This window comes from Artibeus jamaicensis, unplaced genomic scaffold (genome assembly GCF_021234435.1).
Source record: "Artibeus jamaicensis isolate MK-2021 breed Jamaican fruit bat unplaced genomic scaffold, CSHL_Jam_final contig_354, whole genome shotgun sequence".
NCBI classification, from domain to species: Eukaryota; Metazoa; Chordata; class Mammalia; order Chiroptera; family Phyllostomidae; genus Artibeus; species Artibeus jamaicensis.
In genome coordinates this window covers 42857994-42884202 of record NW_026521803.1, presented here as the reverse complement: position 1 = coordinate 42884202, position 26209 = coordinate 42857994, and the positions used below count along the sequence as shown (strand labels likewise).

General features: G+C 50.2%; 2 protein-coding genes across 7 annotated transcripts; one reads left to right on the top strand and one right to left on the bottom strand.

Annotated features, from left to right (window-relative positions):
* Window positions 1-437: 437 nt before the first annotated feature.
* Window positions 438-24132, bottom strand: SOCS6 (suppressor of cytokine signaling 6). 6 transcript variants are annotated; one of them, XM_037145544.2, is made up of 3 exons: window positions 23896-24132; window positions 19656-19882; window positions 438-2902 (listed from the first exon to the last, which is right to left on the bottom strand). In XM_037145544.2, exon 3 carries the CDS (start codon window positions 2773-2775, stop codon window positions 1168-1170), a length of 1608 nt encoding a protein of 535 aa, XP_037001439.2. In that variant the 5' UTR covers window positions 2776-2902; window positions 19656-19882; window positions 23896-24132; the 3' UTR covers window positions 438-1167. The 6 variants fall into 6 exon arrangements, with proteins under 6 accessions (XP_037001439.2, XP_053520235.1, XP_037001431.2 ...); XM_053664260.1 differs by lacking the exon at window positions 23896-24132 and adding an exon at window positions 23461-23540; XM_037145536.2 differs by lacking the exon at window positions 23896-24132 and adding an exon at window positions 22814-23052.
* Window positions 22617-23992, top strand: LOC128627235 (basic proline-rich protein-like). The gene is made up of 3 exons (XM_053664159.1): window positions 22617-22809; window positions 22968-23513; window positions 23625-23992. Exons 1-3 carry the CDS (start codon window positions 22617-22619, stop codon window positions 23990-23992), a joined length of 1107 nt encoding a protein of 368 aa, XP_053520134.1.
* Window positions 24133-26209: the final 2077 nt, after the last annotated feature.

The window sequence follows — 26209 nt, the reverse complement described above, 5'->3', positions numbered from 1 at the left end:
ACTGCCATATTGTCTGAGATGGTTTCAGTATTTTTCTCACGTGGTGCTCCCCAATTTCCACCATTTTTCAACCAAGTCACTGGGCTCATTCGTTTTCTCGGTGGGATGAAGGGTCAAATCTAACATCTCTTAATATTCATTCAAATCAATTTAAAACTTAATATGAAATCTGAGTGTTCCAACAGAATCCAGTCCATTTACGAAAATCAGTTCTACATCAATTTCCCCCCCAAGAATGTTGACTAAGCTAAAGAAATCACAGATAAAACATTTCAGCAAAGGAAAATAGAGATAACACAAAAAATAGCTTCCACAGGAAACTATGACCATCTAGTGTTTAATATGTCTAGTGTGACTTGGTCTAGGTCTTTATATGTTATCACGATTTGTATTAGAGCTCAAAGACAGAAAAGGCAACAATTTCTAAACTGGTGATATGTATTTCTTTATGATTTTTTAATGTAAGGCCATTTATTAAAATAGATGAACCAAAGACAAAAATGAAGGCAACAGAAAAATCCAAATTTTCACAACCAAAGTGAAAAAAAGAAGAGAGAACCTAGCACAACCTTAAAAATAATTTAGAAACAAGTGTCACAAAAGATATGTTGCAGGTCCGTGTTCCCGTACCCAAGATTCTATCATTCATAATTCTCAACAGATCCTTCTCCACTATGAGATTAAAAAATCATTTTCAGTGTATGCCTAAATTCTGTGTTTTATCACACGGGTATGTTCACTCAACACTCTCTTTGAAAGTGGGCCATTTAAAGAAACTAACAATTTTCATTCTGTAGGTTTCATTCAACTTTACTTAGGGTGGAATACACACGAAATGTGCTTTTAATGCATAAAAATCACAGTGGATAGCAGCAAAGGACAGGGTGGGGGTTAGGAGAATCTGATCATTCACATTGGGATTATTCTGCACATCGGTGAGAGAGAATTCATACTTCTAAACCTTCAAGCCTTCCCTTTTTAAAGACTAAATAAACCCAAGACACCTTGCCAGCACTTCCCCACCGGAAAACAAATCGATTACTCTTTTACACACATAAAACTGAAATAAGTATGGCAGCAAAGATTCTGATAGCGATGAACATCTGTAAACTGTATTCCAATCTCTTTCTCTTCCTCCCAAAGTGCAGGACGCAGGCTCCCCTAACTTCAGTAGTGCTTCTCCTGCAAATAATCCTTCATCTTGTTGGGCAAAGGCAGTTTCTGAATCAGGTCTATCCTGGTGTACTGACGGATGACAAACCGACACAGGTACTGCAGAGAGCGCACCTGCATGAACCGGGACACGGGGTTAGTCAGTCTGACGGGGTACGTCGCAGACCCAGGCAGCCGAGACCGCGAATAACAGAAAGCTCCATTTTCAGAGTCCCTGATGGAATGCTCGATGAGATCCACGATGGACGTGTGTCCTTCCACGTCCGGCTGCTCATAGAAGCTAAACCTACCGTTGGAGTGTTCGATTCTCGTGTGAAGGGTTTTGCCGTGGGAGCGAAAGCTCAGGCTTAGAAGGTAACGGTCGTCGGAACTGTCCCGAACGAGGAAAGAACCGTCGGGCACGTTGGCGAGCTTCCCTTCTGCCTCCCAGCGTGTGATCGGTCCCCAGTACCATCCTTGTTTCGCAAGTTTCTTCAGCTCCTCGGTAAGGCTCGTCACCACCATGGGCCCACTACTCTGCACGGAGTCGTAAACTCTGGCCACCCCAGGGGCGGAGTTGGGGTCAAAATTCAAATGACAGCGCACGCTCTCTGCCATGTGGGCATCCGTGCCAGTGAGCCCACTGAAGTTCCTTTGGATTGGATTCGTCTGCATAGGAGGTAGCAACGGTGAGAGTGGGGGGGCATCCTCGTGGGCCCCTCTGGGGCTCTGCAGCACGACCCCCGTGGTGCCGATGAGCAAGCCGTTCCCCGACGGATCCACGAAGATCTCGGGGGCCACCACGAGCTCCTGGTCCCCCTGATGCTCATCCTCGGGGAAGGAGCTCCCGCCCCCCGGGGCAGGGACCGTGGAGACCTCCATGGGAGAAGACCCGTCCAGACAATAGCTGCGCGACCCCTCCAAGGGGTACATCCCCTCCTCTAAAGGCACAGTGTACTGAATGTAGTCCTGAGGCATAAGTCCGATGACGACAGGCACGTGCTCGTCAAGGTGAAGGTGCAGGTCCCCGTTGGGGGACTCCGCACTCTTCAGGGAACCCCTCTGCTCCTGGCACGCGGGGTCCGGCGGCAGGTCGTGAAACTCCTTGCGGACGCCGTTCAGCGCGGGGCTCGGGCTGGACGAGTGCACCAGGGCTTTGACCCTCACCTCCATCTTGATGCACGTCTCCTCCGAGGTGGTGGGCCGCAGCGGCCAGGGCGTGGGGCTGTAGTGATGGTTGCGGAGGGACGTGGACCGGATGGGCCTCTGGGCTCGAACGTCTTTGAAGACGATGGGCGCTGAGGAGGAGGAGAAGGTGTCGTCGTTGGCGGTGCTGCCGGCGGGCGTGCCGCCCTTGCCCTTCTGCTTCTGCTTGGCCGACAGCCGCCTCTTCAACGTCCCCATCAGGCTTTCGCTCTTGGACCGATTCTTGCCCCCTTTGTCATCGTCCCCGTGGAGGTCACAGCTGGCCATGTCTTTCCCGTAGCAGCTACCGAACAGGGAATCTTCTTTTCCAAAATCGCTGGCCAGGGACGGTGGTTGTACGACCATGAAATCCGTGTCTTCTTTGCTTTTGTTCAAGTTGAACGATTTCCGGAAGGTTTTGAGACTAATTTTCTTCATTATGACGAAGGGCCTAACCCGAGGGGATCAATTTCTCTCTGGAATGTTCTCCTGGAACATCTGAAGGCAGCATGCAACACTGCATCTGTGTGTTTTTCCAGCTTCATGTGCCCTCGGGAGCCATTTTCTAGAAAATAAAAAAATGAAAAACTGTTGAAAGAGGTCACATCAAATAAGTTTTCACAAAACTTTTATTTTACTCGGTTTCTGTTAGCTGTTGGACAAAGACACCAGAGTGGGTGCGTAAGAAGCTCGGGTCCCTTAGAACAGGGGTTTTCTTCCATTTTGCCCTGTACGGCAGGAATGTCAGTGCCTGCCACGCAATCGGCACTTGACAAATATGTCCCAACACTTAATGATCAAACCCTCCCCTGCCTCCTTGCCCTGAAGCATGGGCCAGAGTTCTCGTCTCTCCAGAAGCTCCTCTTCTGCACCAATTCACCCGAGGCCTGGCTGCCAGTCCGTGCCCCACAGGCAACAATCATTCTGGGGCGGAGGCACCGCATTGAACTGGGACAGTAACGAGCCTGGTAGACTCCTCAACAACTTACACATATTTTAAAAAATTCAAACCTCTGTAAAAAATGAAGGAAGAAAAAGCATCCCACAGTCTGTGACAAATTCTCTGGGAAAAGCCCCGCAGTGCCCCTCCCTCCCTGTGAGGTCCACTCACCTTGGCCCCTGAGCCTCACCTGTGTACTCCCACAGGTGGAGAGCGATTTGAAAGAAGGTCACAAAGCAGAGTTCCAGAACTATTAAGTCCTCCTCTTCTTATTTTTTATTTTGCAATTTCCAAAGGCAAATATTTTCCTTCTGTATCCAGACACACAACTTCTAAACTTTTCCTGCACACAGTTCCGTCACTGAAATGCTACGATTTCCATTCTGTAAAGGCTTTCTGACCTCACATCACAGGGAGAAATGCTGGCCTAAGTTGCTCTAACTGTACTAACAGATCCTGAGAATCATTCTGCTTAAACTGCACATGTTTCGTGTTCTCGGAGGCCATGCTCTGCAGTTTGTGCGACTATTGAAGTACAAGGTCGTAACAAAGATGCTCAGCTTGCACTTGAGCAAGATGCTAACCCTACTAAGAGTACAACTGTGACCTCCCCACCCAGCAGATTAGTGCCACTCAGTTCTGTGGTAAAAGGCTACGGTGCCACCCTGGGTGACACTCATGAATTCACTGTGTGTTCACTAAGCCTACTACAAACCCAGCGCTGTGTGGGGAGACGCAGCTGAATGCAGGGTGCATGGCCTCACAACCCCGCAGGAGAGGGGTCGATCGGCGGATAAATTATAATGCAAACCCATCAGCAGCACAGCGACAAAACACACAGTAGGAGTTGAAAGGAGAGAGATAGCTCACCGACACTGATTTAGTAATACATTGATTTGCTTCCTACGTGGGCAGAATCCACGAAGTCATTTATAGTAAAAGCCACTCAGATCGGAGAACCTCCTGGGGGATCAGCAATCTCATGTCTATAATGGAAGAAACAAGCTAAAAAAAAGTCTTTCCGTTACATCCCGTGTGTCTGAGCAAGTTGTGAAAATTAAAATACATCTACACGTTCAGAACACCCAGTCCCTTCTAAACATTATTGTATGTTAGATGAACTCACTGTCCAAGTGCCACTGTCCTCTACCGAGCACAAAAATGTACCATTTAAATTACTAACATATATTATTTGTCGGACAAGAATATGGCCATTCATAACCGACGGCGATTTCTGATTCTGCCTCCTAGCAGCACCCTGACCCCGCTGCACAACAGGGTGCGGGCGAAGCCACGGGCGGGTCCCCGAGTCTCTGTGAACCCCCTGAACTTTACATACCCAATGGCTTGCCCATGTTCTTTCCTCCAGCCGTCACCACCGTCACATCCTCCGAGGAGATGGAACCCACACAAAGGTCTGTCCCCAGAGAAAACGTAGTAATTGGGAGGAAGAAGCCAGGCGGGTGGGAGCAGAGCCCAGCAGCTGTGTCCTCACATCACCGTTCCCTGGCAGAGGCCGTCTGGGAAACGCAGACAACACAAGTGAACCGGGGAGGACATGACGATTGGTCACTGTGACACAGACCATAAAGAAGAAGGTCATTGGCAACTACTGGGGCTTTTGCTCCAGATTCCACAAACACCTGAGGGCCCCCAAACCCTTGGAGGAGCCAGTATTCGTGCCAAGACAGGAATGACGAGAAGGAGCAAGTCACCAATGGAAAGGCTGGAGTGGACGGAACGACTGGCTAGAGCAGGGTGTCGAATTCATTTTCACCAGGGGCCACATCGGCCTCACGGCTGCCTTCGAAGGGCTGAGTGTAATTTTAGGACTGTATACGTGCAACTTCTCCTTAACTAGGGGCAAGGAGCTCGGCGCGGCCTCCGGGTAGGAACAAGGTGCTGGGCCGGATTCAGCCCGCAGGCCCTGTGTTTGCCACCTGGGTTCCAGATTGAGCTAAGGCGCTGAGACGGGACCAGCAGATACAAACACTGAGAAGCCCAACGTGTCTGAAGCCTGGGGCGTGAGTGAGGGGCACGTGATGGCCAAGTTCAAGGTATTCGGGTCTAAGTGCAAGGAGAAGAATTAAAAGGCTTCAGATACCAACATGGTCTAGTTTATATGTATACGTCCCAGTTTCCGAGCCCACAGTGCACCCTCTTCAGTGCGCAAACCCCAACCTACCAGGAAAGCAACTCTGATGACGAGATACAGAGCGAAGGAGAACATCCCAAAGGTCTCGAATTGCCCCATTTTTAAGAAGGACTAGCGGTTTAATAAAATGTAAGTTGTTAAAACAACCACTGCTGGCTCCAGGAGAGTACTGTCCACTTTTCCCTAGTAGGTCACAAGCCTCTTAAATTTCCCCAACAATGGTTTGATTTAAAAAGTTCAAGTTCAACATAGAAGCATTGGAAAGTCTCAGACCTGAGTCAACTGCAATGGAAATTTTATTCACATCTAATTTCCATTTCAAGAAATTCTTCATCATGCCTCCATTTTGTGGTGTAATGTTGGAGACACTAACGAACATTCAATCAGAATTATTAATTGGCTGAAAGTTGACACCTGACCGGAAACGCTCCTGGCTGCAGACCCTGCCGGGTCCACCGGTTCACAGTGTACTCGTGCTGACATCAGACACGTGTGTCGGGGTGTGGGCACCACTGATGTGGCAGGAGTAGGGGCGGGCCCATCTCGAGTTGCCAGGAAGACGCTGGGCACCCCACCTGGTGAGTCCAGGGTAGAAGGACCCACACACGGTACGTGCGGACGAGGACAGAAGATGCAGACCCGGCCCGGGGTGTGGAAGGCAGGCCGTGAGGGGGCAGCAGCCTCGTCTCCTGCCCACACAGACTCCGGTCTGTCTCAAATCCAACAGCCAAACATCCAGAAGGGTGAATCCCAAGGTAACGTTCCACTTCACTCAGTACAAACCAAAGTCTTTACAGGGGTCTGTGAGCCCTAAGGCACGGGGCTGCGGGCCACGTGACCTGACGCCCCCGTCTTCACACCACTGTTCCCCGGCCCCTGCCCGGACTTCTCGATGCTCTGAATTCGGCAACATGCTGTCGTTCAGGCCTTGGTGCTGCAGATACGACCAGCTGCTCCCCTCAGTCCTTCAAGGGCCAACTGCCCTTTCTCTGTGAGACCTGCCCTGACCTCACCATTGAGCTGCATCACTAAGCCTCTTACAGGGCACTGTTATTTTTTTTTGTCTGGCATACAACAGACTTTCTCATTTGTTGCATTCTTTGCCTGCCCCCGACCCCCTACATTGAAGAATGTAAGCTTTACAGAAGCAGGGGTTGTAACTGTGCTTTACCCACCGACATCCCCCAAAAGTCCAGGGCCTCTGCAAGGGCGTCGGAGGGGCCCAGTAATTGTGAGTAAATGAATTCAGACATGCAATTCTAATCGGGTGCAGCGGTGAGATACCCTGACCACCTCCACCCACTCAGTCCCCTCCTGAGGGATAATTTATCACTATTTAGGAAAAAGGTATAAAAAAAGGTCCGACCAGGGGTGTCCCACCTGTGGCCCAGAAAGGCTATGACGGTGGCTCAACCCAAAATCATACGCCGACTTAAAACATTGTGAGATTATTGTGTGATCACATGTCACGATGTATTGAATATGTGGCCGAGACGTCCAAAGGTTGGACACCGCTGGGACACGGTCTGCCTTCCCTTGACTTGATACCTGGTCCATCACATTGAAAGCACTCATGTTCACCATACTCTCAATACAGAACTCTTTAAGCTACTGGCCCTTTGATTTGAATTTGTGTCTTTCAGTCTCCTTTCTGATTAATCTGCTCAAACTCCAGCGTGTCTCTCGATTCCTCAGGCGCCACCCACGCCCCCCTCTGCCCGACTATGGAATCCCCCAGCCTCAGGCCCACGGAAGACTGCGCACCTCTCCTGCCCAGAATCCCCGCCTGCTGTTAGTGCACCTGGGCTCAGGCCTGGCCTGTCACCATTGGACGAACACCTCGCACCCCAGCAGAGTCTCGTCGGCGCAAAGGCAGAGAGAACGTCAATTCTTTCCTCAGCACGGTCTCCCCAGCCCCTAGCGCGCACCTGTCCAAAGAAGGCGCTCCATGAACACAGGGTGAGTGAACGGTGGACTGAACTGAGTGAGAACGGTCCACAGTGACAGGCAGTTCGACGCTGAGGCGTCACACAACTGCTCCCGCGTGACAGGCATCCACACTGACATTACCCTCGCTCAGTTTGGGGTCATGCACTCCTGCTCCCCACTACTGCACGCACTTCACAGGAAGCAAGAGATGGACAATCACAGTTAAAAGTACTCAGTAATTCTCTATGGGACCGATTATTCTTTTTTCAGTATCGATCCACACGCAGCTCAACACTAACATTAAATAAACAAAATTCAATTCTAGACATCATAAACTATAAAAGTTCTATTAGGCCATGTGGTCTTCTATCCCTTCCCTTCATTTTCTAGGCAGAGATTACACGGGAATTTTTAGGAGAATCTGTTTTTCTGTTTGCACTTCTAAAAATACACGCCACCTCCTTCTAGGGTTACCATCTGCCTCCCGCTGCCTGAGGGAACATCCTGACTTGCTTTTGCTGCTTCCCTCACTGTCGAAGTTCAGGTTTACACATATACTTGAAAACATGTATAACATTGCAAGGGGAAAGGTTTTAGACATGAATATTTCATGCACAAAGGCAGAAGATAATATCTTTAAGTATCGACAATCCATTTTTTAAAAAATGACAGGACATAGTCACATATGTCATTGTAACACCTCATAAAAAAAACTAAAAGACAGCATGGAACTACTTAACCTTCAACGACTGAAACAGCTTTTTACTGTCAGTCTGTGAGTAAGGAAGCCGGGTCCCAGAAAGATTAACATTTGCCCAGTGACGTTAAACAAGAGCCACTAGGAAGCAGCAGATCCAGAGCCCGAGCCAGGCCGCTGGCGCCCGAGCTCCAGCCCATCCCCCGGACGAGCGCCCCGCCGGAGGACTGTCCTGTTGTCACCTCGGTGGGTCCCACGGTGGCCGGGCTCCGCGCTCCTCTACCTCCCGCCAGGTGAGCGAAGACCTCGCGAAGCTGTGTCTCTGTGGGTTACACTGCCTGAAATTTCTACTTAGAAATGAAAACTGAGAAGACTTAAAAATACGTAATTACTGATTCATTTTAAAATGACAATATATGCACTCATGTGAGCATAACACTGTCAGGGAGAAATAAACGCATATTTCTCAAACGATAAAACTTCGGTGAGAGAAGCGGCAGTGTCCCACGTTACTGGAAATCTTTCTTTATCTTCTGACTCACGACTGGGGGACTCTCCCGTCAGCATCTCTGCATTCCGTCATTTCCAGTACGCAGTTTCAGTTCAAGAAGAAAATCCAACCTCCTACAGGTAAGGGCAGGGAGGTCCGGGGAGGGGTGTTTTATGCAATGACCTTTCCACGTAACTGTGGACATCCTTCCGTGATACTACACCAAAAGCCAACAAGTGACAGTTTCTGCAGGTGACTGTGCCTCGAAATCTAAAACCATCTGAGAACTTCACTCGGGGGATCGTCCTTGTTCTACAGAAATACAGAAAGACACACCCTGCTCTCAGATAAAGCAACTCCCTCCTGTCCAAATAGTCACTCAAAATCCCAAAAAATATCCTGAAAAGATTTTTCAAGAAACCTGACAAATGACAAAGCTAACTTTGACAGATAAAAAGAAAGAGTAAGAAAAATTCTAAAGGACAAATAAGAAAAAATAGGCAGCACAAGGCATTAAAACACAGTGTGACACCTTACAAGTGGAGGGGAAAAGAAGACCAGAAAGTTAAGGAATAGACCAAGACACATTCAGAAGAGTGTGTGACTCAGAGGGCATGTTCCACTACTGGGAGGAGGAGGGATTATTCAAGACCTGACGATGAGTAGGCTGGATAACCACCTGGGAGTGGGGAGGGGGAAGCAGAGCTTTGTACTTTATTTCTCACATCAAAATAAATTCCAGGGGGGTCCAATATGCAAACGTTAACCATCAAAGTTGGGAAAAGATGTTCCAATAAAAACCTTGCACTACAGAAAGCCTTTCTATGCATTACATAAAGCCTTGACTCCACAAAGGAAAAGAACAATAAATCAAAAAAAGCAAAACTTACAAATTTCCAGATCGCCAAAAAATGGCATAAAGCACAAATGGAAACTGGAGAAAAACCGCAAACGTGACGAAAGACCAACTTTCACAAGGTAGGCTGTGCTCTCAGAAATCAGTAAACAGGCACACGATCTCATCAGCAAATGGGCAAAATATCCCGGTGAACCGTTCACACCAAAAGAAAGACAAAGGAAGAAAAGATGGAAGAAAAAAAGGCAAGAAAAGAAGCAAGAGAAATAAAGCAAGAAAGAGAGGGGCAAACTAACTCAAGTGACCGACCAACAGCCTGGAAGATTCTGAGATCACAGAGATGTCGCTGGCCCCTGGGGGCGGTGGGAACCCTTCTGAATCTTGGGTGTGAGCGGTGGCCACACACCTACCTGCACTGGCGTAAACAGCAGACAGTGCGCCGGGCAGGGTGAGTCTCGCTGCACGGAAATGGTACCTGAACCCTAAAAATTCACTGAGAAGGAAATTCCGCTCAAAACGAGAGAGTATCTTTCACCCGTGAAGCTCAAAAGTTGAGTCACTAACAATGTTGGCAAGGGTAGGGGAGACTGGGCACTCACAGGTAACTGTTTAAGTGTAAATGGTACAATTGCGCAGGGTTATTTAAAATATGTATCAAAATTTTAAATTCACATATGGTTTAACCACGTAATTATGCCTTTGGGAGTTTATCTTTTGGATATATACTCACGCCTAAAATAAGGACATATGGAAAGTGATGTTCCTACAGCATTAATTAAAAAATTTAAAAAAGGCTAATAGTACTTGGTCATTTACCTAGTACCAAGCCTATTGTTGGTAAAAACAAGCCACATATTGGCCTAATGGGTGCCGGGCCTTGGCTGAAGCCATTGAACTTGATGTGTCTCATTCAATCATTGTAGCCCTGAAAATTCAGTACCATGCTCACACACAGCACAGTGGGGGGTGCTCTTCTGGAACCAGAAAGCACAAGTTCCCGTGCGTCCTGGCTCCACCCTTTTTAACGGTTGTGTGATCTTATAAATAACAGTATGGATCACTGCAGTTAGTTGTGGTGTTTAAATGCATTAATATACGTGATGTCCTTTAAAAAAGTCTAGCACGTACGAGGCTATAGAAGTTGGAGTGCTTGCAGCTAATGGGAGTCATAACAATAGTGATGCTCCCATTGCACAGACAGGGAAGCTGAGGCAGAGAGGACGGCTCTCACCTAAAATCACAAAACTGATTCTATAGAAAGAGCCCGCTTAATCATTACACAGACTTTTTATTGTCTAAGTCTCTTTGCTGGAATTGTGGACTTGACCTAAATATCTTCCAAGACACAATCACAAGCATCAAAAATCAGTGCACTGGTTTAGTAAGTTATACCCTCCAACAGTACAATGAATATTACACAGGTAAAGAAAGAGGTCCGAGGCACATGTTGGAGAAGACAAGCTACAAAACAAAATGCCACAGTGACCCCATTGGTGTGTGTGTTGATAAGCCTAAATCGGTAGAGTAAACCTCTAAAAGAAGAGCCCAACATCGGTGACCACCTCCAGGGGACAGGAAACAAGAGCTGGAGGCTGGCAGTCACATGCTTTCTCCACTATATCTCTCAGTGACGGCGGGGCAGGCTTCCTTTCACGACAGAACCGCCACCCCACCCACACTGGGAGCGCAGGCGGTCCAGGTAAACAGTGCCTGTCCGAGCATCTCTGCCACCGACGATCATGGGAAGCAGGACCCTGCACCCCTCTGGGTCCAGGCCCCAACAGCCTCCCCTGCTCTCTCTCCCTCGGCCCTCCCAACCACTCCCGGTTCCCCCGGTCCTAACCCACAGGGCGCTCTGCCCACCCCTGCCTGCCTCACTCTGCAGACCCCACCTACACCCAGACAGTTTCTGTCTTCGCAACTCAGACTCCTCTGGGCTCCGCTTCCCGAGGCGCCGGCCAAACAACCCCACTGCACAACCCTGGCACCCGAGTTCACCCCGCAGAGCGAGTGGTTCTCCTCAGCCACCCTGATGCTGAAAACTTCCACGATGCAAGCCCACCTCTTTGCCTCCCTTGCCTGCCTACTTTTCTTAATCCTCTCACCTGAGGATATGTTTATATTGATTTTAGAGAGAGAGGAAGGGAGAGAAACATCCGCCAGTTGCCTCCCACGTGCACCCGGACCTGCGACCAAACCAAACCCAGGTGTGGGGTACGACGCTCCAATCTGCGGAGCCGCCCAACCAGGGCCCCACACCTGCTTCCCTCTAACCCTCCAGGTCCCACCCTGGTCCTGATGCTGATGCAACGCCGCCCTCCCTTGAAAAGTAGAAGGAGACAGCGGCCAGCCAGTCTAACCCCAGGGATGAAAAACCAAGTCCCCACACCCACCCGCAAGGCTCCAGTGTAGAGGGTAAGCAAGAGAATACTCAGAGGAAGAACCGCGTGGAGGACAGCACCACCATTGAGAGAGACGCCCCACTCACACCAGGAGGAGGGGTGCTTTCCTGTTACCCTGCTCCGGCTCTGTCACCACCACCACCACCACCTAGTTGACGGTTACACACCAGGTGCGTACTGAGAAATGTGCATTAATCTTCTTGAATCCTCCCAAGAACTCCACTTGGAAGGTACTAAATGTTAGAAAGTTTCAACAACTGGCTCAAAGTCACAAAGGAAGCCGCCTAAACGCAAGTGCTGGCCCCCTTGGGACAGGACCTGAAGCCAGCACCTCATCCGACTGCGAGAGCCCACTACCGGCTCGGGGGACAGAGCCTGGCAGTGCCGCCTGAGCTCAGACCACAGCCGCCGCTTCCCACCAGGCTTGGGTGTTCATGCCTCAGTTTCCTGATCGGAAAGGAGTCAATAAACACAGTCCCGGGGGAGTCACTTCTGGAGGGAGGGAACAAACTGTCCCTGCAAAACCCAACACTCTAGTGGGCCACTCTGTCCAAAGTCACCATTCTGGAGATAAGCAGCGCCAGCTGAGAAAGTGCTGATGCAAACCACTCAGCTCTGGGTTCACTGACACCCCAGACTTCTGTGCTCCCCAACGCATCACTGAAAGACAAGCCACAGAAAGGGGGCAAATACCTGCATATCATTTATCTGACAAAGAACTTGGACCCAGAACATGTAGGTAAGGCAATAACCCGATTTGTCAAATGGGCAACAGACTGGAATAGAACTTTTACCAAAGAAGACATACAAATGAGTGATGACCACATGAAAAGGTGTTTAATCACACTGGTCCCTGGGAATGAAAAGCACAGTGAGGTGCCACCCCCCTCCACTTGAGGGGCAAGCCCAGGGTCCGCACCACTGCCGAGACTGGGAACCCTCATGCAATACCACTGGGCACATCCAATTAGCTGGCTTTTAATCAACGTTTTTCTTTTCCTGATTACTGTGGGAAAAATCATTTAAACGCATGGCCAAATATACACAACAAAAAGATTCATGATTTGGCAGGTCCGTTCCAGACCCTAAATCACTCCATGCCAGCTCCCACAGATCACCCCCCTATTTTCTCCACCATGGTGGAGATCTTGTGTCCCGACTTTCTCTTTTTTGTGTGGCATCTTGAAGAACAGGAGTTTCTCATTTTACTTTAGTCGAATCTGTCAGTCTTCCTTTACTGCTTGCCCCTCTATTTTCTTAAGAAATCCCCTGACACCTGAAAGCACTAGAGCCTCCTGTATTACCTAGAAAAGTACTGAGGTTGCACTTTTCAAATGTGAGTCTTTGATTAATCTGGTACTGGTGTATGTACGAGGCAGAGAAAATTATATACTTTTCCCCATAAATAACTAATTGGTTCTACATGTTCCCAGAAAAATACTGACCCTCATAAGAATCAAAGATGTGCAAATTAAAACAGTAATGATTTTTCACAAGTCACATCAGCAAAGATTTATCTAAACAATGATGCTGATTATACGAAGATGTCTTAATATGGCTGTAAAAATATAACTTGGAGATACACAACTCCAAAATATCCATACTTTGTGACCTGACAATGCTATTTTTATAAATCTTCGAGAAATGATATGAAATCAAAGCATATGTCCCCTGCATTCATATATATGAAAAAAATAAATTTAAGACTTAAATACCAGAGGCATTCTAACTTCTAGTAGTAAGAGAACTGTAAACAGAATTCTGGTCCATCTACACAGTGGGCTTTGAAGGAAGCACTTACACCGAAATTTATACTAGAGATAAATAACATGGGAGAGAAGTTCACATTGTTCGTTTGTTACGTGCAAAAGCGCAGGGAACAAAATCGTAGCATGTAAAGCATGGTCTCGATTATACAGAAAGAATAGGGTGGAAAACAAGACCAGCAGGAAATACAGCAAAACTGTCCAGCTGATCACAGAAGTCTTTGTAAATGTCACTTTCAGCATTTTATTTTCAGCGGAAGAATGAAGTGTGTGTGTGTTTGTTCTTCTTTAAAAGGGAATGGTCGTGCAAATCCATCAGGCCAGAGCAAAACACAGGCCTTTTCTTGGCTTTCAGTGAATGGTGACCGCCAAACAAAGACATAAATCGGTAGATAAAAATAACTGTATTACTTTTGTTGTATTAGAACCTAGGCAGACTCCACCTTCTCCTCACCCCACCAAAAATAGCTTTTTGCAAATCTAACGTTTTGTTGGGTGTCTATATAATCAGGGAATGGCCTGACCTATTCAAAGCCCAAAAGGCTCTGAACTCAGCTTATTTTCCACGATAATCACAATCGCTTCCCAGCAGAGACCCTCAATCCGCCGCTTCTCTCACTCTCTTGGCAAAACCCCAATACCATTTAGGGCCAACTCTGTCTAGACCACACCTGTACCCTTCCAGGGGAATGTGGCTGGAGAAACCCATGGTCTCACTCGATAGCCCAGCCCATGAACTTCAGAGGGAGTCGCCATGCTGCCTGGAAATCAAACTGCACCTCCCTGGTCCGCGCCCCCTCTCGCTGCTCTGGTGGACCATTCCACAGCTTTCCACACATCTGTGACACGCCATCGACCACCATCGACCTCAGCTGATGGCCCGGCTTCCTGTTTCACTGAGAAAATGAACATCACAGAAAAACCTCAAACTCCAGCATCATTCCCACCGACCTGGCGACATGGGTTTCCCTGTTTCCCCCCCGTGTAGGGACACACACCTTTCCAAGGGCCCCCTCCACCTGCACACACGCTCTCCCTCACTGTCCAATTTCCCCACTCTACAAGATCACTCCTGAAAATGTCAATTCTCACACGAATAAGCGAACTTGTCCTGACCCCACTTTCCCACCAGCTATGGGAAGAGAGCTTCCATTTTTCAAACCGCCTGCAGCAAACGCGGCGGGGAAAGCACGCACACGCGAGGCCTGCCGCCCGCTTCTCCCGGCATTCTCTGCAACCACTCCAGACACCGCCTCCACCGCCGCCACACGGAAACGGCCCTCCTCTAGGTCCTAGTGACGCCCGCGCTGCACATCCTGCCCCAGCTCCTGGTCCTCATCTGCAGGCGCCATCGGCAGCATCTGACACTCGGGTGGTGCCCCCAGCAGCCTCCAGTCTCTCCGTCCTGGAGCTCCCAGCACAGCACGCATCCTCGGTCACTTCTCCATCCACTCGTCTGCCCTCAGTGACTTCACTGGCCTTAAATGACACGGATGGGCCAGCTCAGAAGATGACTTGGGATCTCTCCCGTCCCACCCCACACCGCTCTCTCCTCTCTGCCTTTCCCGCTCACTCGCGGCTACTCCATTCGTCCAGCTGCTCAGATCAAACATCTGGAGTCGCCCTCGGCTCCTTGCTCTCTTTCACACCCCACGTCCCCCATGTCACAAAATCCCAGGCTTGGCCACGGTCACCGTGCACGCAGAACCCAACCACTTTGCACCCCCACGCTGGTCTGCGCTGCGGCCCCATCGTCCCAGCTCCACAGCACCAGCCTCCAAGGAGTTTTCCTGGATTTCTTGGTCGGTCCCCTATTTCCTCTGCTCAGCGTGGCACTGGTGCTCGAGAAGGTGGCGCAAATGCTGACCCCTGGCTACTGACCGTATCCTGGAAAAAGTCCTGTATCTCCGGCTGGGGGGTCTCATTTCTTCTGTTTCAGGCTAACTTGTCCGCTTGCCCATGGGGTAAAATCTGGAACTCTTCACATTCGTGAGAATTACATGCAAATAAAAATAACTGAAACACAGTAAAGGTTTTGCCTTCTTTCAGAGCCTCTAGATCTTACCACAATAAGCTTTATTCACAAAAACTATGAACACCTGCATGACCACAAAGGTGGGTAAAAAAATTTAAAGATAACCATGTTAAGAAAAATGGACTTAAAGGTGTCAAATAATTTAAAATTTAATACATTAAAATGAATGTATAGTTATACCAAAAGTTCTGATAAGTATTCATTCCCACTTTGCAGGCCACCTCAGTAAAAATACAGGGCGGCACCGCCTTGCCTGCGGGCACCGAGCAAACCCTGCGTCTGTCTTCCCCTGGAAACAAGTTCATCTCAAACCCGGACCCTGCTCTCACAGCATGTGACTCAACAAAAACAAAACCTGCAAACACTCAGACATTAAGCCTGCAGAGAACTTTCACCTGCTCGTTCCTAAGCATCTTCTATAACTGTGTCCCAGCATTCCTACTGAATAGGAAATTGAATAGGAAATCGTGTAAAATATTAACGGAGCTGCCTTGTAAGAATTAGTTAATGAAATAAACTCCCTCCTTAATTTTCTAGTTGGAGTTTTAACATGTTGGATTTTAAAAAGGAGTACACTTATATAACCATTCACCCCCCCCCATCTTGATATATGTGCATACTGAATGTTAATGGGCATATCTTTACACCTTTCCAAGCACTTTTCGGGGTTTGGGCTGAGAGCACAGCGGATTCCATAAAGCACCTCAGCGCTGTGACTGCCGATGACAAAGAATGACCTCATTGTTTCAGCCACCGGGTAGGTAGCATCCTGGGAGAATTTCTGACAAACACTGACACAGAAGTAGTCTCCGAAGGTGTAGCTCTGGTTTTGTTTTCGTTCTGCGGCGAAGTCGCTGACCAGACAGTCCAATGACCAAGTTCCTTCGTTACTTTCGTTACATCCTTCAAAATTTCAGGTTATTCACTTATACACAAAATTTCTTAACCATACTGAAGTACTGAAGCAAAATCGTTTAACTCTTAAGAGCAACAGGCACATAAAAATAACTAACAGCCCTTAGATCTTAACACAGAAGCTCCAATTTTAACAAGCAGTTTGTCAACCCTTCAAATGCTTTTGCGGAGAAGATGTGAGTTTTTTCATTCAGCTCACATTAGAGAATATGAGCTTTCAGTTAAAATAATTCTTCCACATTTCTTATTAGTACACTGAAATTAATAGCAGGCTTGGGATGCAAAAGAAATCCCCATAAGATTTACTAAATGTATGTTAATGGCAAATGCAAACTTCACTCACTGACCTTTAGAGATAAAGTGGATCCTGAGGTACAATCATCATTCAAATTAATAATGCAGCCCTATTAAGCAAACAGTATAAAAATCTCACACAACGGAAAACTTACGCATTGTAAAATGATAACTGTCGAATGTGATCATCTATTATAAACTGCCAAACATGGGAACTCTCGATTTTACAATGATCCCACTTAAAACAGTGCACCGCCCGCTGCAGATCAGCGGACCCTTCATATCTCACTTACAGGGAACCTGGGGACACAGGTGCGTCTCCATGACAATGACGAATTTGTTTAAAGGGAAATTAGATGTGAGCTTCCCCCGGGAAGCAAAAGGCTTGAATATTCACTGATGCAGGAAAATAAACACAAACTATTAAAAAGAACAAAAAAAACTTTAAATGAACTTGAATACTTCTTTATCTCCACTATTCCCCCTCCCCACAAAAAAACACACAAGGACACTGAGGAATGGCAAACAGATAACAGTGTGAACCGGCTTAGAGAGAATGAAGAAAACTGAAATCTGAGTTTCCCCTACTGGGAGGGAAGGCAGTATAAAGAGGCATCTGAGAAAAGGTATCACAAATCCGAAACAAGAGAGTCATAAGCTATCTATTCTATTAAGTGGGGAGAGGCCCTGGCTGATGTGGCTCAGTGGACTGAGTGCCAACCTGCAGACTAAAGGGTTGCCAGTTCGATTCCCAGTCAGGGCACATGCCTGGGCTGCAGGCCAGGTTTCCAGTTGGGGGCATGTGAGAGGCAACCACACATTGAGGTTTCTCTCCCTCGCTTCTCCCCCCCTTCCTCAATCTCTGAAAGTAAATAAATAAAATCTTTAAAAAAATAAAAATAAAAAGTAGGGAGAGAACAGTTAGCAAACAAATCCTCCTACAGCCAAAATTAAAATTCAAGAAAAAAGAAAAAATTGAGAACATTTCCCTCCCCACAAAGCTAATTTTACAAAATTGAGGTGGAAAAAAAGTTAGAAAATAATAATGTATCAATTCGGGCAGTCCAACATGTAACACAGAACTTCAGTCCAAAAAAGAAAAAAAATTCAAGGGAAAAAAATTATGAAAGAAATTTTAAACATTTTCCCAAAACCAAAGATTGCAAGTTTACAGAGTCTAAGGACCCATGGAATGGTCAGCACATCCAAAAAAGAACAAATAATCATCAGGCACATCACCGTAACATGTTAGAATTTCGGAAATGACACAAAGGTCCCACAGGGCATCCAGGGAGAGGACGCGATGACACCCACTGAGAGCCAGCGCCCTGCGGATTCCGGAGACGGACCTTCCACGCGGCACAGGCTCTCAGCCAATGACTGCTCTCAGCACCCCAGCACGGGTGTGTGACTGGCTCCAGGTGACGGACTGTGACCAAGCGTGACATGCGCCACGTCTGCGGCAAATATTTCAGTGCCGGCCCCGTCCCGCCTGTCAGCTCTGTCTGCCCCTGCTGTGGTGGCCCGGGCCACAGGGAATGAGAGGGGGCGCCGGTGAAAGCAGGCTGAGCCCAAGGAAGATGCCAGAGGAGCCCAGGCCGCAGCAGACGCGGCAAAGGCGAGAAACGCACCTTTTCTTGTTGTGCTGAGATTTCTGACTTAGGCTGCCACTGACTTAAACAGCAGCCTAGAAATCTACATGCAGCCAGACTCCAAATCCAACACTGAGAACACAGACATTTTCTGACATGCAAGGTGTCAAACACTCACACACATGACACCACCCTGCTCCGCCATCCCCCATCTGGGAAATCACCAGAAGGATGAGCTCCATCAAATCGAGGAAGGAAACTAAGAAATAGAAAACAGGCAAACCCTACTTGGGAAAGAGGGGGGAAGAAAACTCCAGGAGGATGATACAGCTCGGGTTTGATTCCCCCTGTTTGCGGGAACAGTCCTATCGTCACTAGCCCTTCCCAATCACACACAGGTCACCCTCTTAAGAGCCAGCTTTGTGGTGACATCTGCCATGAAGACACAAATCCAAACTCTCCTGCTGCCAGGAGTCAATGCGACACCCTGCACCGGTGGTACCAGCGACAGGCAGCAGATTCCAGAATCCACTGCGGGGTCTGTCACGGGGTGTGGGACTCTGGCCACTCGGTAACCACTCCAAGTCTCGGCCTCCTCATCGTCTGGGTGAGGATGAAGCCGGTCAACCCTCAGCAGCGTCCTTCTGAGTCCACAACGCAGGAACCCCACCCGTGTGCCGAACCACAGACATCCTAACACAGTCTGGTTCCCGCTTACACAGTCTGAGTCTGTGATACCTGGTAACGCCGTTACTCCCGAAGTCCACGTGTATGGGGGAGGGGTGTGTGTATGTGTTCATCTTTAAAAAACGTCAACGGGCAAAAACGACAACTGTCAAAAGGATATTTCCTTCAAAACCAAAACTGAGTAAACAGCCCACGAGTAAGAATTCACCTCCGTGTACAAGCGGATCGCTGCTGTTTCGACCGTGCAGCGGGTTGCAGGGGCGTCCAGCACAACGGCCGTCACCGCAAGGACAGCCGTACACAGCACCAAGTGAGAGTCTGTCGGGAGCACCTGGTGAATACACCGTGTATTTAGAACTGTGTAGACAGTTCTGAAGAATAACGTCAAACTCTTCAAATTGTTCTTCATGAACATCTTACCGAATAGGACCCAGATATACCTTCTGCTTTCTGGGGGAAAAAACAACAACTTTCAACACAAGTGTGTGTATTAAATATAAGCTCACACTGCCACGAAGCTGCGGTAGGGAGCACGGGCCTCTTCGGACAACTGCACTCACCTGTTGGAAGTTTCAGGACGGCATGGTGACGCCGGCAGGTTCGGTGACACCGTCAGGTTCCGTGACGCCGTCAGGTTCCGTGACGCCCGGACGACGGACTGCTCGCCCCCCAGGCCTTCAGAGCGTCGGTCTTGTCTTCTGCTCTCTGTCTTTTCTACTCCACGGTCTGCTCCCCGGGACAAGGGGGGAGCCACCGCTCCCCAGACATACTCTTGGAGTGTGATGCCCTTTTAATGATTAAAAAAAAAAGTTCAGTGTGACAGCTGTTGAGAGTGATCAAACAACGTGAAAATGTATGAAAACCAGCGTGGGGCTTGCAGAAGGACACGGGTAGGACCTTTGTGTTCTCGACCCCTCGCTCACCACCATGACCCAGGGCCAAGCAGCCGAACCGCTGCTCATATCACAAGCCCCTGTCACCTCACACCCAGAGCAGCTGGGCTCCCATTCTCCCCTCTTTCATTCCCACCTCCCTCTGTCCCCACACAGGGATTCCTGAACCGGAAAGGCCGAGTCTCATGTAGACGTTGAGGATACACAAGGATACTACTCCTGTTCACCAGTCCCAGAATATTTTAAACTAACTGTGACTAGTTGCACTGGTCCCATGCCAGGCACCGAACTCATACACTTACACCCATTATCTCACTTAATGTTCACGCCAAGGCTGAGAAAGGCACGATTTTACAGACGAGGCAAACGAGACTGACAGCTGATTTCAAAAACCTACTCTGTGAATTTCTGCAGAACCAGACAGGGACCCTGTAACCCAGGGCAGGGTTCGGATTTTCCTTGAAACAAAACATGCTTACCACAGCGGTGTCACCTTGGCCCCCACTTTGGCCACATGAGAGGAAGAGACTCAGAGGGGACAGAACACCTGTCCAGGGTCTAACAACAACACACACTCTTTCTTAAAGATCTAACACGCCCAAAACGTCCTCTGGGCGCAACGCGAGAAATGAAATCTTCAATGGCTTCACCTACTACATCTGTTATTGAAATTTCAACACAACCAACAGCTGCCTAAAAACAACTGTTCCAACTCAGTGAAATGTGATGTTTGTGGGCATCATCACAGAAGACACTGAGTTTAAAGTAAGATGCGCCCTGAGTCCTAAAGCCTTCACTATGTATTGTGCTCCAGAGAATAATAAATCCACCAGCAAACGGGTGCCAATTTCACTCTCAGTCCAAAGGAATCGCGTCCCACTGCGTTTCCAGTTTCCTGCCTAGGTGACTCTTTTGATCAGCCCCGTCACACCAAAAAGTTTGGCCTGCCTGTGACATACACTAGCTATTATAAATGCCTCCCTTGTAAAAGGTGTAATTTTACAAAAGTACTCCGGCACGACAGGTGCACGGTCCCCAAACTGGACGGGGCGAGGGATGAGGACAGGGGACTGAAACAGACAACCTTCACGTCCCTTACAAGACGCCCCAAGCAGGAAACAGCACGAGGCCATCTCAGCTCAGGGGCGTGTACCTGTCTGCCCTTGTGAAGTACTGAAGGGATGCATGGACACCCATTAGCTAGAGTGGATTATAAATAAAGGCCACACTTCAGCATAGTTGTGTGCCAACCCATTTCACAGGGCGGCATGTTTCTGAGCGAAAACAATGACTGCCACAAACTGGAAACGGACCGAACGTTTTCTTTTTTCAGAATAGCTTATGACTTTTAAAGAAGACTGCACAGTAACATATGCAAGCAAAATAAAAGGTACTTAACTACGAGTAACACAAACGTTTCCTGACACGTGACCACAATGTTTCTACTAACACTGTTTCTACTAGTAACATTGTTTCTACTAGTAACATTCTTAGTTACTACTAGTAACACAAAAGTGACCAAACTCCCCAAGTTATCAGTGAGGAGTGAAGGTACATAACAAGACAGTCTTAAGAAACTGGCTTCTGTTCCCTAAAAACAGGGCCATTAAAGGGAGCCCGCAGGACCCTGGGCCCCGAAAGGAGCAGGAATCTGGCCAGGACAGGGGAGCTTTTCCTCGGAGGTCAGGTACAGCCCAGGTCAAGGGCTCCCAGCCCCCTTCTCTGCCACTCCCTGTGAGGCACTGCCTAGAAAGGGCAGGGTGCCAGGTGACGCCTGGAGGTGTGTCCCTGGATCCTCTAGCAGTCCCGTTTAAGGTCCACCAGTCTTTCCACAGAAAGAAGGGGAAAGGAGCCCTGGTAGGTGCCTCAGCTGGTTGGAGCATCATCCCCTAGATGGAAAGGTTGTGGGTTCAATTCCCAGTCAGGGCACATACCCAGGTTACACGCTGGATCCCTACTGGGGGCGCACAGGGCAGGCAGCCAATTGATGTTTCTCCCCGCCCCCCTCCCCCCCAGTCCTCTCTCTCTAAAAGCAATGAAAAAATGTCCTGGGGTGAGGAATAAATAAAAAGACAGGGAAAGGAACAGCATACTTCCCCCACCAACTCCTAAGATATTTAAGGACCAGAATAAGGAGGAAAGTGTTTCAAAGAGATGAGGAAGGGAGTCCTAAAAAGGACAGAGGTTCGGGTGAATAACCAGACAGCTTCCCCCACAGCAACCAGAGAACATTGGGGTCCCTGCGGAAATCTAAGGGCCCGAAAGATTCTGAACCTCACCCACCATGTGGGCTTCCAGGTCAAGCAGCAGGGAGGAGAACCCCGAAGTGGGGAGAGTTGTACCCCGGGCTACGTTTGGGGGCTTTACCGGTGAAACTTGGTCAACCGTGCTGTTCGCGGTTTTAAAGGCCACTCGACTGTCCACAGCACTAGATATTACCCCTTAGAATTCATTCATTCAGGGAAGTGAAGCGCATTTCATGCCGCGGTACGTGCTGGGTTAAGGAAAGAGTCCAGAGAAATGCATGCCTCCCAGGGCCGAGAACACCCCGGAGACTTCACCTGGCCGGACAGGGCAGTTCACTTCTGTTCGATTACGAACACGTTTTCATTCCGAGGAACCCGTTCGATGAGCACCCTGTTTGGGAACCGTTCTGGCTCGGTGCCGTCGCCTGGTCCCGGGAACGTTCCGGGCACCGAGTCCAACGTTGGGCGCTTCCTCCCCGGAAGAGCCCGCCTTCCACCGCGTGTTCCCACCGGGCCCTCAGTTCCAGAAAGTGGGGACGGAACCCCCATCCCGGCTGCACGTGCCCCGCACGGAGGTACCTGCACGCGCGGCAAGTTGTGGGCCAGGACCCGCACCGGGAAACGTCAACGGCCCTGCTCCGCCGCGAGCCACCTCGGTGTCCCCGAAGTTGCCAGGTCCCGAGGCGAACTGGGAACCGCGGCCTGCCCCGGTTCCACCTCCGAACACCCGCAGCCCCGACAGTGAATCCAACCAGCAGCGCCCTGCGGAGTCGCCCGGGGGCCCGGCCGCGCCTCCCCGCTCGGGCCCCGCAGATCCCGGTCCCCGGGCCCCGGCACCGGGGTCCGAGCGGGCCGAGCGCGGGTGAGGAGCCCGCAGGCCCCGCGCCGCCGCCCCAGGCCAGGCCGCGCCCCGGCCTCTCCCCGGCGGCTGCGGGGCCACAAAGGCGGCGGCGCGGCCCGGCGCGCGGCGGCCCCGGAGGCCGAGGGTCAGGCGGGCGGCGGCGGAAGCAGGCCTCGGCCCTCCCCGCCGGCTCCCCGGACGCCGCTCCCCGCCCGCCGGCCCGCGCCCAGGCGCAGGGCCTCGCGCCGCCCGGCCCCCGGGCTGCACCGGCCTCCTCCGGGCCCGGCCCCGCCGCCCCGGGAGCAGCGCCCCGCGCCCGGCCGCCCGACCGCGGGGGGCCGGCGGACGCCCAGCCCGGCCCCGACCCTGCCCCGCAGACGCTCACCGGCCGCGGCGGCTCCGCTTCCTCGCCCAGCGCCGGCGCGACTGCGGCGCTCGGCCCGCCTCCCCGCAGCTCCTCCCCCGCCGCCTTCCTCCCCCTCCTCTTCCTCCTCCTCCTCCTCCTCCTCCTCTGTGCGGACCGCCCTGCGCCCACGACTCGGCCCGCAGCGCAGGCGGGCGTCCGGCGCGGGGACCCGGGCGCGCCGGGGGCGGGATCGCGCCGGGGGCGGGGGGCGGGGGCGGCGTGCGCCCTGCGGCCCCCGGGCTGCCCCGCACCTCGGCGGCCCCGGGCCCGCCCTCCCGCGCCCCCGCCCCCGCCGCGCTCCTCCCGGCGGCTGCGCCTCGGATCCCGGTCGGTCCCCCCACTCCGCTCCCCGCCTGCGGGCCCGGGCCACCGGGGTCGGGACCCCGCCGGCCCCCGGGCCCGAGGCTCGCTCACCTGTAGCTGCGACCCGGGCCTGTCTCCGCGGGGAGGGAGAGGCCCGGGCGCCCGCGGGAAGCCCTGCCCGCACCTCCTCGGGCTAATCGCGAACTGACTTGTTCAGAGAAAACTTGGTCTTTGCCCCAAGCCGCCCGCCTCCCCGCGGTGTCCTCTTCTGCCGGGTTTTCCTCGAGGGCGAGTTCGCTCCGGCTGCGCCGCTCGGTTCCAAACCGCGATGCCGGTCGCTTGACTCATTTCTTTGGAAATGGGCCGAACGCGCTACTGATGTGTGGCAGCAACAACAGGTTTGATTTTTGTCCGTGGGAATCAACAGGAAACGGTTTGCTTCTCTTTTGAAGAAAAGCGATTGCGGACAAGTATCGTGAAAGTCCAACTTGAGTTATTTTATTGTTAACTTTAAAAGTTGTGTCTGGAATAGTAGGGACCTTTTACAAAAGAAACCAATAGGCTAAGAGGAAAAATTCTTAAAGTCTTTCACGTGTGAATTGATATCTGAATTGTACCTCAATAAAGCTGTTATTTAAGAGAGTTCCAGTAATTGATCTTCACTCCGATAAATGTCTGATGTACAATACTCACTAAACACAAAACCTAGACTAATAATTAAAAATTGGATTGTCAGGTGACTCCATTGGTTTGTGTGACCAAATAGTATATACATAAGGTTGATGTCACCCAGCAAACCACGGTAAGAGCACCTTCTTACCCTAATTTAGGTGGAACTCGCTTCTCAAATATCCAGTCACAGTGGGTGGAGGCTGACAGAATGGTCAGCGAGGTCAGTGGCGAAAACAAGTAGTAACCAGGAAAGAAGCAGACTCTCCCGCCCCCACACCTCTTGTTTCCAGCCCTTTCGGAGGAAGGCACCGGGCAGATTGGAGGACCTCGGGCACAAGCCTGGGTGCCCAGTCTCCAGAGCACCTGGACTGGGAGGCTGTGCAGCAGGGCCGGTGAGCACTAAGCCAACAAGGAGCTGAGCTTAGGAGACAAGGTCAAGTCTGAGTCTGGTGGAGCAGGTCTGGCATCTCCACTTTGGTAATTCGTGCAGTTGTGTATCCTTAACCAAGCTTCTCAGGTGTGACCTCAGTTTCTACTTTCATAGAAGGGGGTTGGGGTAGGGGAGCGGCTTGTGATGTTAACACTATCAAGTAGTCGTGAGGATTATATGAAACAATGCACAAAGGCACTTAATGTTGGTGCCTGATCCATACCGATTATTAATTACTAGTGATGTATATTTTGTGGGCCGGGTTTTGCATTAAGTTCTGTTGTATATATTATCTCCCTTAATTTTAACCATTTAAAGGAGATAATATATCTCCTTTGAGACGTCAGTATTATCCCCACATTACAGAGGATGAGATGGGCCCCTTGTATGTAAGCATAAGCAGTAAGTACCTTTCCCAAAGCCACACTGCTACCGTGCGAGAGCTGAAATTCAAGCTCAGGTCTCTCTCACTCCAGAATATGAGCTCTTACCCAGGGAATTAAAACAATAGCGACAACAGTATAATAATACAGGAACAACTTTAGTGTAGAGAAACTAGTGACTGAATATAGTATTAAAACCTCCATTCTTGGCTGAATTCCAAACACTCATTGGTGGACGCGGGTGTTTCATTGGCCCACCATCCAGCCTTCCCTTTGATCAGCCCTCTGGGGTTGGAGAGAAGATAAGACTTTATCTCGGGCCCACACTCAGCACAGCTGGAAGGTAGGCCCCTGACTGAGACGCTTCCCAGAGCTCTGACACTCAAGCAAGTTGTGCAAACGTGGGGATATCTGGGAGCGGAGCGGGGACCAGATTCACCCTGCAGGGGTACCTGGACCGGTTTGTTCTTAGCGCCAGCCCCCAAGAGCCTTCTAATAAATCCCTGGTGTGCTCAAGATAATCAGTCACTGTCATCTGCAACCACAAATACTGTCTGACAGATACACTTGGTGAAAGATGGGGATGGCAAGGGTCCTATCGAAAGCGTCCTGACTCAGGCATCGGAGCAGAGTCCCTCTTCTTCCTGAAGTCAGAGCTTACAGAGCCAGGGGGACCCTCAGTGACCCTCCTGCACATCCGCGTTTTAGAGAGTAGGAAGCAGACACAGAGGTCACAGGACTCGCCCAAGGTGACAGAGTGAAGAGTGGTTGAGTCATGACTAGCACCGCTATCGCCCAATTTCAAATCTGGTTTGATTTCTCGCCATTGGGCGTTTCCCCTTCTTCCGGTAGGAGAAAGGAGAGGAGCCTAGAGTTGAGAAAACCGGGTGACGCAGGACGGGGTGCCCCAGGCAGCCTTCCAAGGGCACCCTCTGCACTG